This window comes from Phocoena sinus, chromosome 16 (assembly GCF_008692025.1).
Source record: "Phocoena sinus isolate mPhoSin1 chromosome 16, mPhoSin1.pri, whole genome shotgun sequence".
Taxonomy (NCBI): domain Eukaryota; kingdom Metazoa; phylum Chordata; class Mammalia; order Artiodactyla; family Phocoenidae; genus Phocoena; species Phocoena sinus.
Genome location: NC_045778.1, coordinates 66078217 through 66096621, shown reverse-complemented (window position 1 = coordinate 66096621; position 18405 = coordinate 66078217). Strand labels below are relative to the sequence as shown.

Genomic DNA, 18405 nt, shown 5'->3' with positions numbered 1-18405 from the left:
TATATACAATGGAGTATTACTCAGCCATAAAAAGAAACGAAATTGAGTTATCTGTAGTGAGGTGGATGGACCTAGAGTCTGTCATACAGAGTCAAGTAAGTCAGTAAGAGATAAACAAATACCATATGCTGACACATATATATGGAAGCTTAAAAAAAGGTCATGAAGAACCTAGGGGCAAGATGGGAATAAAGACACAGACCTACTAGAGAATGGACTTGAGGACACGGGGAAGGGGAAGGGTAAGCTGGGACAAAGTGTGAGAGTGGCATGGACATATATACACTACCAAATGTAAAACTAACAGCTAGTGGGAAGCAGCCAAACAGCACAGGGAGAACAGCTCAGTGCTTTGTGACCACCTAGAGGGGTGGGATAGGGAGGGTGGCGGGGGGGGAGGGAGACGCAAGAGGGAAGAGATATGGGGATATAATAATATGTATCACTGATTCACTTTGTTATAAAGCAGAAACTAACACACCATTGTAAAGCAATTATACTCCAATAAAGATGTTAAAAAAAAAAAACCACAAACAAGAAAACAAATTCTGACTACAGTCAACTAAAAGAATTTAAAACTTCATTTTTGGTTATTCATTAATTTTTGAAGGGGTGTATTGTCATTTATATTTTTAAAAGTCAGCATTCCTCTAAGTCTTTTGAAAAGACTTCCCCTGATACATATCCTAGAACATATCAAATGAACTGCTTAATCTGAGCAGTTTTTAGTTAAATAAAAGCTTGATGACTGAAATAAGTTCACTGTCCAAATGAAGTCGTGTAAAAAAAATTAAAATATAAATAAGGCAGACATTATTATGCTGTTTGGAAATTTAATACAAACATGCCTCAAAATTATTGTGGGTTCAGTTCCAGATCACCACAATAAAGTGCTATCACATTACAATCACATAAATTTTTTGGTTTCCTGAATATAAAACTATGTTTACACAATACTGTGGCCTATTAAGTGTGCAATAAGCATTATGTCTAAAAACCCAATGTACATATCAAAATTAAAAACTACTTTATTGCTGAAAAATGCTAATTATCATCCAAGCCTTTAACAGGTCATTAATCTTTTTGCTGGTGGAGGGTTAGAAATACTGAGAACTACCAAAATGCAACACAGACACAAAGTGAGCAAATGCTTGTTGGGAAAATGGCACCAATAGACATCAACGCTGGGTTGCCACAAGCCTTCAATTTGTAAAAAACACAGCATCTGCAAAGCACAATGAAATGAGGTATGCCTGTATTTATTTCTAGTATGTCATTAATATTATTTGAAAGCTAAACACTGAACCAAATAGGAAACACCAACATGATTGGGAATTATGCAAACTAGAGCTACAGAAGCTATCAAAATATCTATGTTTAAAACAGAAAAGCCATAACCTGAATGTGGAAAAACAGAGTCCAATTAATTCCAGTATATGCCCCTTTTAAAAAAATATTTACTTATTTATTTATGTTCTTTTTTTTTGGCTGTGTTGGGTCTTCATTGCGGCATGTGGACTTATCTCATTGCAGCACGCAGGCTTCTCTCTAATCGTGGCATGCGGGTTTACTCTCTCTAGTTGTGACTCGTGGGCTCCAGGGCACATCAGCTCTGTAGCTGTGGTGCGCGGGCTCCAGGGTGCATGGGCTCCAGGGTGCATGGGCTCTGTAGTCACAGCGTGCGGGCTCCACAGCACGTGGGCTCTGTAGCTTGTGGCACGCGGGCTCTTGTTGAGGCACACGAGTTCAGTAGTTGTGGTGTGTGGGCTTAGTTGCCCCGCAGCATGTGGGATCTTAGTTCCCCGACCAGCAAATGAACCCATGTCCCCTGCATTGTAAGGCGGATTCTTTACCACTGGACCTCCCATATGGAAGTCCCATATGCCCCATTTTGAGATTTCTGCTATTTCAAACTCAAGAGACCTTCCTCTATAATGTAACCACACACTAGCTACATGTAGTGACAGCAGCCCAAGAGGAACAGTTGAACAGCAGCCTAAAGCAGTAAGTGCTAAACACAACTTGAGCAGGATTAGCCCTTATTATTCTCTGACCCTAGACCAATACACACAGGCATTCAAGGTCACACATAAATGTGCACTCCGTCCAAATAAGCAAAAGGTTAGAGATAAAAAGTGAAAGTTCTATGGAATACATAGAAGGTTTAGACATCTCTTCAAATGATCCTTGAAAGTAAAGCCACAATAGAAGTAACTAGTTAGACCTTTGAATAGAGGCTGAAAAACTTTTTAAAAGAGCCAGTGCCAAAGTGTTAACCCCTTTCCATACTAAGTCTAAATGTAAACCAGCTATATTTTCCTGAACGTAAAGGCTTCACACTATAATATTAGGAGATCAAGGCTGGAAATGAAGCAGCAAGTAGCAGAAAGCCTTGCCAAAGCTGACAGTTGTTACTGATGTATACCACTTGGCATATCAGTACATCAATGATGCCATCACCGAAACAGAGATCTACATTTTCAAACATTTTTAACAAAACCATTAAAATGTATATTCCACCATTATCTTTTTCTTCTCTCTTAATGGCTTCTAAACTTTGTAGAGCAAAGGACACTATCGGGAAGTATTTTTTGAGATTTAATTCTCACAGTGCACTTACATAAAAATACATAAAGACTGAAACTTCTTCATATAAAAATTACAAAAACTTAAAATATAAAACAGACCCAGACCAGAGGGTTAGCTGTTGCTAAACTTTTGTATCTATTACAATACAAACTTCATTATAAGCTTTAACAATAACAAAAAAAATTCATCAACTCCTAAGGAGTTTGAACCTAGCAGCACATATATAATACCTCCAAAAGAATCACACACACACTTTCTAGAGCGGTAAAATCCAATGAGTCCCAATTCTCCATTCTATGAGGGAGCAAAAGGAACCCACATGAAATACAGGAATGAACCTAGATCTTAAAAGCCAGAAAAAGTCTGGATCCATCCTTGGCTTCTACCGTGACCTTAGAAAAGGTACATTACACTGCCGTAAGCCTCAATTTTTTCATCTCACTGGTGATAGCTACTCTGAAATAATATTTAAACCGCTTAGAACAGAGTCTGGTACACAGAACTACTCCACAAAATTATTTTCCTTCCAATGAACTGTGGCTTCATGAGGTAGTCCTATACAGATTTACAAGAGAACAAAATAAGCTTCACCCTTGTTTCTCCATAAATTCAGATAATTTTCACTGATGAGTGACTTCAGGGAAGATACAATTATTTTTCAGACACAGCTGGAATGACAGAAAATTAGCTTAGCCCTCCCAAGCACCTCAGCCAGTATTTCACAGTGAGAAAGTAATAAACAAAGTACCTTGAGGGACAAAGATCTCTGAGTTGTCTGGAAATTATTCCAGCCTGAAAACATTCTTCTACAAATCGCTCAAGCACAGAGTATGAATGTGGGACATCCAGATTAATGTCTGGAATTTCACTGTAAATTCTCTCATAACCCTAAAAACAATGGAATTACATAGAGTTGTTAGCCCATATAAAATACATAATGCCATACAACCCATCACTATTATCAATCTATATTTAAGGCCAAATGTTCATATAATTAGACTGCAGTCAGATCCTAACCTCGAAAAGTACGAAGAGTAAGTCTATTTTTTTTACAGAATATTTTCTTTAAAACTGTTCTCTCAAAAGAGCTTCAGGCAGACATTAGACGTTGGACACACTTCTTCCCCATCTACTTCTCTATAATACATTTACTACATTTTTAAAAAATAAAAGGCCAGTAAGAACCTCACCAATATTTAATAACAATGCATACAATTTTAAATAGGAATAAATTAAGTACTTTATAAATTTGTTAGAAATTCATGTTTCTCTCTAGATATAAAAAAGAAATTATCGTATCTTAGAACTCTTGAAGAACACATACACATCACGTTTTTCAAAATACAGGTTCAAAAATACTGGAGTATTTAGTACTTTCCAGGAAATGGCTATAAGAGGTTCAAACATAAACAGTACCATTTATATATATATATATATATATATATATATATAGGCATAATATTACTACACAAGCCTAAAAGAAAATTCATTGACAATTCGTAATCTGTATTCAATCATATATAAGATGTAAGCCTAAAAATTGTTCAAAATAATGTTATACTTACTCTTTTCATTTGGTCTAGAGTAATGGTAGAAGATTTCCAAAGAGATTTTAATAAGTCCAAAATCATTTTAAATGTACTTTCTCCAGTTGACTCTAAAACCATTACAATGGCCTAAAAATGGAATAAATGATTGAATTATTGCTCATTTTCATATAAGAAACTGCTCCTAAAATCTATCAGATTTCATCTCTAATATGTGTATATATATGTATAGTGAGGATGATTATAATTATAATTTTTGTGACTTTGTTTGAATAAAAAAAAAATCCAACAAGGACTCAGAGGCAAAAAATATACAAATCAATTATCACTGCAAAGTAAAGGAGCTGTTGCAGTGGAGGATTACTGGACTGAATGTCATGTGACATAATATGAGTGTGTTTCGTGTTCGGCAGTTGCAATCATTGTTGCTTTTGTTGCGATCATCCATTTACAATGCTTGGTGTCAGTTTATTTATCTCTTGTAAAAATAAAATACAGTGTGTGTGTCGGGGGGGGAAATAAATAAATAAATAATAAAAGATGAGGAAACTAATACTTTAAAAGTTAAAATGAATCACTCAAAAGCACACAGATGAGAAGTGCAAAGCTAAGATTTAAATCTAGAACTGCTAAACATTATCTAAGTACTTTTCATTTAACTCAAACCTCATGGCATTATCATTATCTGAGATAAAATGACAGATGCTATATAGAAATTAAAGCCAATGCATTGTGTTAACATACTGCCAAACATCTAATACAATATGTTAAGGGGGCATATTCTGGAATGAAAACATTATTTTAATAAAGATATTATAAAATAAAGGAAAAATCTGGAAAGTACGTATCATGAATATGAATGTTTTTATAAAGTTAAAAATACTCTTACTGTATGATCCAGAATTTCAACACCTAGGTATTTACCCGAGAAAAATGAGAAGATATGTCCACACAAAACCTGTGAGTGAATATTTATGACTGCTTTTTTTTAATAATCACTCAAACTGGAAACAATATGGTAGGTCTAGTCAATGGAATATCACCCAGCACTAAAAAGTGAATTTACTGTTACATAAAATGACATGGACATATCTTAAAAGCATTATGCTACCTGAAGAAGGTCAGATACACAGTATGATTCCATTTATATGACTGATAGTCTGGGAAAGGCACAACTATAGGGACAAACATTAGATTAGTGGTTACCAGGAGATGACAGTGGTAGGGGAGCAGGTTAGCCCCAAACTTTTGGAAGTGATGGAAATGTTCTATATTCTGAGATAGTGATTATGTGACTTGATACATTTGTCAAAACTTCATTGAACTGCACAGCTAAAGAGTATATTTTACTCTAAATTATACCTTGATAAAAAAAGAAAAAATTGTAAAACCCTCTCCCCCTTAATATTAAAATTTTTAAAAGAAAACAAAAATGTATGTTATTAAAGAAGCATTATGTCACTGTGGTGCAAAAAGGAACACTTAATAATTCTTTTTGGAATGTCAAAGTAATCTTACTTCATATACAAGCTCATGGTGAAAATGAGGTACTTCCAGTTCCTTAAGGCAATGTTCAGCTTCAGATATGTCTCCAGAGAGTAAATACTCTTTCAGCAGCATAACAATCTATTAGATTTAAAGATTGAGATGTGTTAGAATTCTTGATTTTTAAAAAATTCTGTTTTGCCTAAGGATTTATTTACCCTCATCTCAATATAGTACATGATAAATAGGTCACAGACAGTTGTCTAAGAATAGTCTTGACATGACACTATCATAACAGAATTTTTTAATAATTAAAAAGCAAATCCCCAAATTTTAAATGGTTCATAGTCATGAAGGTAATGCAGTGTTTCAGTGTGTTTCAATAATCCACTGCGATCGATGAGTAGACTTAAGATGTGTTTGGCCTGAGTTGTGACCATAATGCTTCAATGCTCCCTGTAAAACAAGGGACCTTAAATACCACTAGAGGGCACTAACTGAAAGTCTCAAAATGAATTTTTAAAGTGGTGCAAACCCATTTCCATCAGCATGACACTAAGTGGGAGCCCCAAAATGAGAGATAATAGGGCTTTACTAGACAGGGCAAAGATTTCCAAAGCAGTTTTCTCTTTTCTCTACAACTGAAGATTTGAGGACCATTATTTAAAACGTTCGTCAGTAATTCAGCTTCCAGTTATAGCCAAGGAGGCAAGTCTTGACTCTCCCGTTGAAAGTTGCACAAGAACATCTATGGCTCCAGAGAAAAGAAGTTTTTCAACACAAGAACTTCAACGAGGAATGTCCTCCCCTATACATCGCCTGTTAAAATAATCTTTGCACCTAGTAGACACTCAATGAATATTGGCTGACTGAAATCTCATTTAAGTATGTTCTACTTTCAACTTCTACAATGTATTTCCATTAAAAGTATAGTAAAATTTGATCAACAGAATATATCTTGATGAATAATTGCTATTATCATGCTTTAGGAAAATAAATATTTGAAGCATGTTACTTGAATAAAGTATTTTCACTTTATAATTATAAGCTAATATATTTATTATTTAAATTACATCACTTAGTTTTTTAACTTTGTTATTAATTTAAAGTATTTAAGTGTTTCCCATTGGGTCCCATGCATTGTTGAGAACGATAAATTATAAATACATGTATATATTTCTAAAAGTCCTCTCTGTCCAACTCATCCTTCCATGTAAAATAAACGAATATCCAAATAACGTCAACCTCATATATTGGTAGTTTTACTTCAATTTTCATCGTGACCATTTTTTGTTGTTGTGATAATTCACATACCATAAAACAGTTCGGCAGTTTCTCAAAATATTAATTTTGAGAAGCATTATCATCCTAAGAATATTAAATCTTTCAGTCCATAAACATGGGATATCTTTCTACTTATTTAGGCCTTATTTAATTTCTTTCAACAGTGTTTTGCAGTTTTTGGTGCACAAGATTTGCACTTCCTTTGTTAAATTTATTCCTTTGTATTTTAATCCTTTTTATGCTATTACAAATGCAACTGTTTCTTAATTTCATTTCAGACCATTCATTGCATTGCTAGTATACAAAAGACCTAGAATTAAATTCTGTACACTGATCTTGTATCCTGCAACTGTGCTGAATTTGTTTATAATAGTTTGGTGTTTTTGTTTTTTTGAGAATTCACTTGGATTTTCTGTATACAGATCACGTCATCTGGGAACAGAGATAGTTTTACTTCTTCTTTTCCAACTTAGATGCCTTTATTTTATTTTCTTGCTGAACTGCTCCGGTATTTCCACTCTTTTTATACCTCAATTTTTGTAATAACTTAAAAAATTTTTAAAAACAGATATTGCAATCATGACATTACAAACACCAACTCATCTACCTTAACATATATAAAAACAAAACTGGTCAAAGCTCTAACAATATTTAGAGCTCCTTAACACTCAAACTTGGTATACATATCATTAAAATATTTATTAAATATCAAAACTATAGTCACATGAAAGTCACATGATTTTTGATTATACTCAAAAATCAGAAGCACATGTACTATATAAATCTTCTAATTTTCTTAAAAATCTTCAAATAGGATTAACTACTTTTTCTGGTTTCTTATTATAGAATATCACTTTGCTGCCAGAAAAAAAAATCCATAGAGAATAAATCTGGTATTAATGCAAAAACCAATTACTTTTTCTTTTAAAGAATGCATACAGGTAGTGAACTTCCCTACAAAAATCTACCACTCTGATCTACTCTAGTGTTCATAACGCATAACTTACAACCTGAGACCATCCAGTTTCAAACTGCTCTTATAAATATGGACATTTACTGAATAACTACAAAACAGAAACTCAGTCTGAAAAATTTTACATTCCAAGAAAAAGACTTTAGGTATTCCTTTGAGGTTCCTACACAGCCTTCTTCATGAAAACCCCTTTAACTTCATGAAAGCCCCTTTAACTTAACACAGTCTTAGTTTAAGTCAGAGAAACCATAAAAATTTAATAATGACTATATAATTATTGTATAATTTATAGCAAAAGGGCATAAATCCAAAAATATAAGGATTATTCCATTTTCTACCTGCAGCTATAAGACTGAAATTAATTTTTGTCCACAAAAATACCAGCTAGAGGGCAGAGTTTGTTTCCCTGAAGAATACATACAAATTAAGCTAAAGACAATGCCCAGTAGTTACCTCTTTAACAAGGTGGTTAAGAGACTGCTGCCCACCTCCAGAGCCCCAAACACTGTCCTTGCGCTTTCCACCTTTAGACATACTCAGAAGCACGGTAGCCTTGTCCAGAGCAGCTCTACAAAAAAAAAAAAAAAAAAAGTTAATTTTGACATATGGACATGCTTGAGATTGACCAAATTATGGATGAAGTTGGGGGAAAAAACCCCATATACACTAAAAGCTTTCATATAACATAAAAGCAACCTAAAGTTCAGAAGTCTCTTAAAAAACTATTTTTCAAGATAAAAAGTTGGGAACAAAAAAAGTTACTTCTCATATTAATATTCTCTCACTCATTTCCATTTCTTGGTCAACAAAAGTCTAATAACGTTATTTCAAAATTACTGATCTAGCCTGAGAAGGAATGTTTCACCTAAAACTAACTTTTACATAGATCCATGCCTTTCCACCAGGGCAACCATGCCACTCTGACCTGAAGTAGTCCTAGAAAATTAATATCTATACCTGTGAAAACCTAAGACATAGCTAAGTACAAGTCTAGGTTTCCAGGAAGTTATGAAAAATCACCGAGCACAACTCCCAAATATCACATTTAGCTTAAAATTATACCAAAGAAAAAAGTGAAAAACATTATTTCCTAAGATTTCTATAGCAAATAAATATAAAATTGAAAACAGGGCTCCTTTGTTAATACTGTCCATCTTATTAGAATATTAAATAATTACAGAATATTAAAACCTAAAGGGACCTTAAAAAACATTCCAAGTCCCATCCTTTCATTTTATAAATAAGGAAACTGAGGCTGAGAGAAAAGTGGTTTGACATAAAGGTAGCTAACAGTTTAGCTAAAACCCAGAACTTCTGCATTATAGTACTGTCTTCTTTCTGTTATATCATGTCAAGAATCTCTCAATTTTGTTTTAATGGTAAAGAGTACACAAAAATGACAAATAGGTGTCCACAAAGTCTGATTAATTCAAGTGTCATTTCAACAGAATCCTGTAGAACTTTCCCCTATTTTGAAAGTCTAAGTAGGAAAATTAATTTACTTACCTAGCCTGTACACAATCTACAGTTCCTTTGTAACTATCAATATAGGTATTACATAAAATTCCATCTCCAACAGCTCTAGCAATAAACTGGCCCACCAACTATAATAAGAAAAAAAAAAGAGCTATATAAAAAAATCTAAAAGCTTTATAGGACACAATTTCTAAAAACATAAATGATAAAGAATGGTTGAACTACACAGTCAATACCTAAGACATGTTGGAGTATTCAAAAAACACCTATTTAGTACCTACTGTTTATGCCTGGCATACACTCCCACATCTTAACCTTCAAGTTAAAAGCCATGGGGGCATAAAATATCTCTTTTGCTCACTACTGAATCCCTAACACGTTGCACACTGCTTGAAACATAGCATATAATCAAAAATACTTGCTAGTAATTCAATGACTTAATAGTCAAGAGAAACATCTCTTCTGGAAAGAAAAAAATTGGACTATGGTCTCTCAAAACTGTTTGATTAAAGGAATTTATCTGAGGGGGAAAAGCTGTGCAGAAATATTTAACTGAAAGTATGTTCATAGCATTATTTCTTAAAAAAACTGGAAACAACTTAGTGTCTAACAGTAATTGTGTGGTTGAATGGTATATACGTAAGATGGTACACCGTGTGGCCAAATATGTTTACCACATTTTATGGTGTAAGAAAAATCAAGTTTACCAAGTAACATATACAGTATGATTCCACTTTTTATTAAAACAAAAAACGTAAGGATATGTAAAAAACATACACTGATATATACCCACAAAAAGTAGAACAGAAGATTTAAACACCAAAATGTTAACAGTTAACAGTGGTTATTTTTGCTGGCCTTTCTTCCTTTTGCCTTTTATTTTTCAAAACTTCTATAATGACTATTAACTTATGTACAGTTTTTTTTAAAGTATGGGTATTGTATAAAAAAAAAAATCATGTTTGAATCACAGTTCAATACTGACACAGACTACTTACTGTCTGTCACAGGAAAGTAAAACAGAAACAGCATTTATGTTAACCTACCTATAGTCTATACCTAAATTAATGTTTAAGTAAAGTGCTCCTACCTTGCTTTAAAACTCTGCTCAGGTAAATAGCAATGATTTCACACATTTTCAATTTCAAACCAGAAAGTCATATTATAGTGTCAAGCATGTATGAAATCTAATAAAAGTAAAAGGCTTTGAACAGAATCTAAACAACAAAAGCATACATAAGTCATGAATTTTCTAATTATTTCCCCACAAAGCTACAAAAGGGAACAATCTTATTTATCATTATTTTTATAATAAACATTAGTGAAGCAAACTCAATCCTCAATTATAACAATCTACATTTTTTAAAAATCCTAGCTCATGAAACATCTTAACTACATGTAATAGAGAATATACAGACAGCAAAAAAAACATGACCTAGAAACTATACAGAGCATGGGGGGGAAAGTAAGATATAAAATTACAGTGTGATGAAAACTATGTTGCGGGGGTGGAAACAGCTAGGGGAAAATACACTAAAACATTAGAGGCCTATGTTTGTGTGACAGGGAATATGGGCCAGTTTTTCTTCTTTCATCTAATAAAATTTCCTAGCAGTATGTATTAGTTCTATACTTGCAAGTGAAGTAGACAGAAAGAATGAACAAGAGGAAGAATCATACAAACCTGTGGTGCTCTAGGAGTATCCAATGCTAATTCAGGTAGATCTTTCAACAATTTATCAAATGATTTTTCTACATCATTTGTGCTCATTACTGTCCCACAAAGGTCAGAAAGAAGCTTAGATGTCATTTCTCTATGACTAGCTTTTCCCTCCAATGCCAATGACACTGCCAACACTGGTACTCCACTTTTCATTTCGCCAAGATTTAAATCTCTTAGCATTTCCTATTCAAAAAAAAAAAAAAGTATGTCACTGCCTATAGTTCAATTTAATTTAATTTTATTTTTGAAAAACATCAAGATATTACCCATATATCCTTCTCTCTCCTTGACTGGAAAAAATCAGAGAAACACTCAAAATTTGGGGATAAGATAAATACATCTTTTTCTACATATAAATACTGATCCACTTTAAGCTTCAACTGTCTGAACATCACTAAAATCAAGAATGTGAACTACACCTAAAATAGTTTACTAAACTACATAGTATTGCTAAGTTTGGTGTTAGGAGTTAACTAACCCTCTGCCTTATACTCTATTACTTCTAGAAATAGTGTTTTATGAGCATTTGTAGGGAAATTCATTTTACATTATCATAAGCTGTTTATACTCTCTTCACCCAAATATTTATACTTTCATATAAAGTTTAAAATGAGATCTTAAACCACTGTTTTTAAGTGGGATTATTGTTTTAAATGCTGGGATGAAGTAAAATTTTCTCTTGAAAAATATAATAGCAGTAGCTAATACTTACTGACCACTTACAGTGTATCAAGAATTATAACAGCCACCTTAGTTTATACTCTTTGAGGGATGTATTATCATCATACTCACCACACCCAAAGCACAGAAAAATTAAGTATTTGCTGAGGGCACCCAGAGGAGTGCCCAGGTTGGAAGTGGAATATAGGCAGTATGACCACAGAGACTAACTTGTAACTCAGTTACTTAAAGTAACGACTACTAACAAGGACACCGGTTAGGTAAGCTGAACAAATACTTGGTTTTATTCCTACAAAACCTCAAAGCTATCAAACCTCATATTACCAGACAAACCAAGAAAACCCAGTCTAGGGGCTGCCCGGGTGGCGCAGTGGTTGAGAGTCCGCCTGCCGATGCAGGGGACACAGGTTCGTGCCCCGGTCCAGGAAGATCCCACATGCCGCGGAGCGGCTGGGCCTGTGAGCCATGGCCGCTGAGCCTGTGCGTCCGGAGCTTGTGCTCCGCAACGGGAGAGGCCACAACAGTGAGAGGCCCGCGTACCACACACACAAAAAAAGAAAACCCAGTCTGAATTAAAAGAATCTAAATTATAAAAATCTTCTATGGAGATGCAATTTTATTACTTTAAGTCAGTAATACTAAATTACTGAACTAGACCAATAATTAAAAATTTTACCCTTTTAGATTTACTTTACAAACAATTCCTAACACAGTAAATGTTCCCATACAAATTATGCTTCAAAAACACATTTGTGGGGCTTCCCTGGTGGTGCAGTGGTTAAGAATCCACCTGCCAATGCAGGGGACATGGGTTTGAGCCCTGGTCCGGGAATATCCCACATGCCACGGAGCAACTAAGCCCATGTGCCACAACTACTGAGCCTGTGCTCTAGAGCCCGCGAACCACAACTACTGAAGCCCGTGTGCCACAACTACTGAAGCCCATGTGCCACAACTACTGAAGCCCACGTGCCTTGAGCCTGTGCTCCACAACAAGAGAAGCCACCACAATGAGAAGCTCGCACGCCACAATAAAGAGTAGACCCCGCTCACCACAACTAGAGAAAGCCCGCACACAGCAACCAAGACCCAAAGCAGCCAAAAATTAAATTAATTAATTAAATAAATTTAAAACAAAAAACCACCACACATTTGTTCTCTTGATTTCTGTATGCATTCTTTTCCAAACTTTTGTATCTGTGTTCTTTTCTGGACAGAGTACAAAGATAAATTTTATTCTAGTCCTAAGCATTGAAATGAATGTCAAAAAAATGGAACTGAGGCATTTTTAATGAGATCCCTAAGGACATTTTAGAAGGTCCATAAATCCCTTGAAATTGTTAATTATATTTTATAAACTATCAATTATAAAAATGCTATAATTATAAAAATTATTGTGTTGTGCCATTTTTCAGAGAAGAAAATGGCACAAAGCCCTCATCTGATCCCAAATAGATAAGAAGTGGTCTAAATAAAATTTTAGTCCATTTCTTAGTTAGAAATTCATTTATGCATAAGAAAATGCTTAAACTTTTTCAGTGATCCAAGATCATTCTGAATACGATGTTTTGCTTTTAACAGTGTCTGCTCTCCTATATTAAATAAATTATACTTTCAACTTTAAACCTACCGCAACTTCATTAGTATCTCCGTGCTCAAAATATTCCTGTATGATTGGTGTTAAAGTCTTCTCAAATGCCGTTTCATCCAAAGGCAAAACTACAGTTTCATAAACACAGTTTTCCTGGAAAGGGAAGCGGCAGAAAGTTATAAATTAAAGAACAAAATATTCAGATGAACTGAAATTGTTTCACAGTTTTATACTCCAACTGGTTAGTAATACCCATTCAGGGCAAGATAAAGAGATGCTACATGCTTTGATCACTTATGTAATATAAAAACAGAATCTATGTCACTGTTCTTTTATAAAATCTGAATACAATAAACCAACATACAGATTAAAACCACTAACTACAGCAAATATATGACTTGCTTCTGATCCCCCATATCTTCTGTTAATTTTTTTTCTCTCTCCCACTAAACCAATACTTCAGTGACCAAAAAGCTTTAAGCTTCCTATCACACCTAGTATTTTCATTAAAACTGCACTTAAAAAAAAAAACGAAACAGCAGGAGCCAAAGCCTTCATGATTAGTATTATAATAAAAAAGCCCTTATAACAAAAATCAATGTTGTAGTGACAAAAAAATCTCTTAAGGAAAAAGCATTATTCAACTGAAATTTCAAAAAGAATAAGATGTCCAATAATCTTCTATCCCGCTTCTCTGCAAAAAAAGCCCTGAAATGTTTATATGCAACTTGTGACTGGCTTCAGTCTAACAACATACTTTCAAGTCTTTCAAGGCTATATATGAAAATTAGAACATTTAGCAAAGACTTTATAGTACTTGAATCCTACTGGTTTTAAAATATATTTTTCATGTTCCCTTAGAAATATTTTCATGTCTAATTATTAAATTCAGAAACCAAGTGCAAATTATTCATACATTACTATCAGTTAACTTGGTTTTCTAATCCAAAATTAACCTGACAGTCTGAAAGGACTGAATATATATATGATTTAGATATACATACTAATGTGTGTAATATGTGTACACACATATATACACACTCATATACATATCAGATAATCACACAAATTATAATCACACATTATAAAATTATATATATATATATATGATTTGAATGGTATAGAGTATACATATAGAATACATGATTTGGCAAATATATGAGTATACTACAAACATGAGGTCAAAAAGTTTATAAGTATTTTAAGTATATATTACAGAAAGTAAAACACTTCTACCTGGTCATCATCATAGTTAGGATCTTTCACATCCACCTCCTCCACATCATATACCTGTCCAGGTGTACCCCAGACACCTTTGCCTCCAGCACCACCTGAAAAAGTTTAGAACTGAGAAAGGAGAGCGCATAATGTCCATAGTTCATAAATTTTAATTGAAATCTGAAATAATTCTAGATGTTCAGGTGTGAATTCAATAGCAGTTAAAAAAACTGTATTTTAATTTCTATGCTAGTGATTTTGCCAGTTGAGAATTATATGTTAAGCCTCTTTTTATTCAGATCACTGATTTTTCAGTAATGATTAGATATTACATAGTTTATAACCTATTTCCAGAAAAACAAGTTGAAATAGCCTACAAAGTTAAAACTAAAAAGGCAGATGCTTTAAAATAAAAGCAAAAACAAACAAACCAGAAAAATAGCTGTAGTGGTGACCTCAAGGCAAGTGATACTGCAGTGGAGCTCTAAATTCTATCTGACATATCTTGGGAACAGCAACAACAAAATAGAAATATGCTGAGCCAGAAAGATGTGGCATGGAAAACGCCACAAGGGAAAAATTATTCAAAAAAGAAGTACACTGACCACCATCAAATGTTTTAAAGTCAAATACTCTTTAGATATAAAAAGAAACAAATACTTCACAACTAGAAATACGTTACAAATAACTAATGCTATTGAAGCATTAACAGAACTAATCATCATTTCTACTTCTCTACATACAAATTCACCAGCAGAAGTTTAACAATTCCAACTTTCAAAGTTGCTTTACTAAATAAATGTATTGAAATGTTTTTATAAGCTCAGTATATTGCATTATTTTTAAAGAACTTGTACAGTATCACCAGTTTTGGGGTGGGGGAGGTTTTTATTTTACACATAGAGTATAATTCTTGCCACCAGAGCAAAACAGAATCTGATAACTAGGTTTCATTTTGACCCAGCCAATGGTTGCAGAGTCATTCAACAAAAATAACAATTTCTGACAGGGCACAAAAACATTTTACAAGTATCCTAGGCCATAATTTGAAGCTCCCACCATTTAGAAGTTGGTGAAATCTCCAAACTGCATCAATATTCTACGACAGACAGAGGCTGACAGACCCCTCATTCAACAAATATTTAAGTACCCAGATTGCTAGTCACTACTCCAGGCACTGGAGATACAGCAGTGAAACAAGACCATTCCACTCCAGTACCTAAAACAAACAGACCCGAAAAGAACTCAGAACCAGATCTACAAAATTATCAAAATTCTGACCCAGATATTACCAGTCAAATTATATTTATCATGTATTCTTAACAATGGACGTAACTAATTAGATTCATTAGATAATAGACATGATGAATTTCTGACCCTACTTCTTTCAAGCAGAATTAGAGAATACATGCACAATTCTTAACTGTGAAGAACACTGGTGTGTATTTTGCTGGAAATATGAGATAAAGTACTGCTCAAGAAAACTAATCCACTCAAACAAGAAAAAAAGGTTCAACTTAAAAGAAAAAGTGGTATGGTCCTCAGATTATTACTATGTAAAAACATATACAAGCCATAAAACTTTAACATTATCACTGTTTAAATTTCTCTCATTCTTAGAACAAGGAAACTGTAGTATAATAATCAGATAATATTTTTTTCATTTGTGTCTTTGGACGTGGTATATACTAACCTTTCTTTGGTAGTCCCCTTCCTTTCCCAGATCTGGATCGCCTATCTAGCAACCTTCCCTTTGGACTGGTTGGTACAGTTACTCCACTTCTAAGGCCTTCACTTCCGTTATCACTAACGGAATCGCCTCTGCCGGAGTCCCGGGACGAGTTTTTTCGTAGCCGCCTTTTCACCTTGGCATTAATTCTAGCTTCATTAATGGAGGATGCCGAAATCCAATTTCCATTTATCTCATTCTTTATTTCCTCAGTCCCAGCATTTTCTTCATCACCAGAAAACAGAGAGTCACTTAAATTATCAGGCTCTTAAAAAGAAAATGAAGGAAAAGAATTCTAAGTATTTTAACCATCTACTGCTATACCAGTTATAGTCATAAGTTATACTAAGTTGAATCACATGAAATTATCATTTTTGTAGGTGACAGTCACATATTGGCAATTTCATATGGCCCAGTCCAATACATGACGACAAACTAATAGTACTTTTCACATTACCATGCCAAATGAGCTAAGGCACTGAATGTTAATGAAAAATTTTACTGAAAGCATGTTATTTCATGTGTTTACATCATAAAACCTACGTTAATATAAACACCAAATACAGTACAAAACCTTTGAGACTTTTATGAGCTAAGACAGTCAAGCAATTGGAGAAAGTAAGAAAAGACTAAGGATCTTTAGGGAAGGTAGATAAACTAATATTTACAGAATGCCTATTTACCAGGCACTAGGCTGGGCACTTTGTCATTTATCCACAAGTTTGAGAGCTATTTACTACATTTATACAGATAAGGAAACTAAGGCTAAGACTGTTTAAATAACTTGCCAAATATCTCATAATTAATTGTGGACACTTAGAAAATAGTACTAATCCAAAGAGCATGAAAGGCATTTAGCAAATATGTGATCATATACGATTACTGTGCCAAACTGCTGATGCTTCACTGCTTTCAAAGAAAGCCATCATCTCAAAGTTCTAATTCATCTCTCCAAACCTGACTCACACTACTTACCATTCTCTGAAAATCTTCCAGACTGTGTTAAGATTTGTACATTATTCCCTGAAAGACAGCAACATTACGAGTTCCCAAAGGTCCTCCATTTAGAATGTCATCCTCACTGCTCTTTTCAGTTACCAAAATCCTTTAGGATATACAGCTGGAGTCTTACTTCCTCCATGAAAACTTTCCTAACAATTCTAGCCACAATAACACTCATACACTGCTCATTTACCACATCATGGAAATCACTTTATTTCTTTTTATATGTCATTGCTTTTCCAAATAAGTCATAAGCCTCAAAAGAGGAACCATGCCTATACTGTAGTTTTTGTATCCTCAGCACCTAGCAGAGTATCCTTTATACCATCAACTCCAATGTCAATGGAGATCAAATGACATGGAGACACTGGGCATTACTCCAAAAACTTTTTAAGTCAGAAAGCTACTGAATTAGTTATCCCTGGGCCCAAGTTTTGTTCATTATGGCTCACTCAACTCAGAGCTGAACCCCTCAAATGTTTTTAAATATTCCTAATAATTAGAATGTGTCAAGTCTATATGCATGGGCTATAACATGTTTTTTTTTAAGTAGTATGTAGAAACTAAAAATTTTTTAAATCAACCTATAAAAAGAAGCACAGATGTGTTAAAATCTTTACAATTCTTGACAAAAAGTATGAAAGTTAGTAACAAACCCTGTGGTAATCAAAAAAACAAACAAAATATTAAGTAGAGCCAAATTACTTCGGCAGTCTCATAAGTAGTCTGCTGCCTTCAGTCTTCAAACCATTGTCCAAACTGCATGGAGACTGATTTCTCCCACTGAAAACCCTAAGTATTCCTATTGGGTCGAAATGACGTGTAAACTCATTACATTGCAATGTTAGGTCCTTCATGATCTTGCCCCAATCACTAGAATAGCTGCTGACCACTCCCACATTCAAATGGTCAGAGCTGAGATTTGATACCGTAGGTAGATGATGGGGGAATTAGTTTGTCAGAGGAATACAGGATATACTAGAAAAAAAGAGAAATTATAAAATGAGAAACCAGCTAAGAAAATGTTGCAGTATTCAGTCACAAACTAACTGGAAAGGGCAAGGTTAATAACTTTGGGGTAAATAAGAAAGTGACACTTTCAAAGAA

General features: G+C 34.0%; 1 protein-coding gene across 4 annotated transcripts in view; it reads right to left on the bottom strand.

Moving 5' to 3' along the window:
• Positions 1–18405, bottom strand: part of PDCD4 (programmed cell death 4) — a 32472-nt gene that overhangs the window by 2035 nt on the left and 12032 nt on the right. Inside the window, exons 3-12 of one of the 4 annotated variants that reach the window (XM_032608873.1) lie at positions 17272–17319; positions 16261–16563; positions 14586–14680; positions 13389–13502; positions 11039–11260; positions 9385–9482; positions 8332–8446; positions 5655–5762; positions 4155–4265; positions 3338–3477 (exon numbers count right to left, since the gene is read on the bottom strand). In XM_032608873.1, coding sequence (XP_032464764.1) covers positions 3338–3477; positions 4155–4265; positions 5655–5762; positions 8332–8446; positions 9385–9482; positions 11039–11260; positions 13389–13502; positions 14586–14680; positions 16261–16563; positions 17272–17319 — 1354 coding nt within the window. The remainder of the gene's footprint in view (positions 1–3337; positions 3478–4154; positions 4266–5654; positions 5763–8331; positions 8447–9384; positions 9483–11038; positions 11261–13388; positions 13503–14585; positions 14681–16260; positions 16564–17271; positions 17320–18405) is intronic. The other 3 variants (XM_032608874.1, XM_032608876.1, XM_032608875.1) reach the window with 3 other exon arrangements.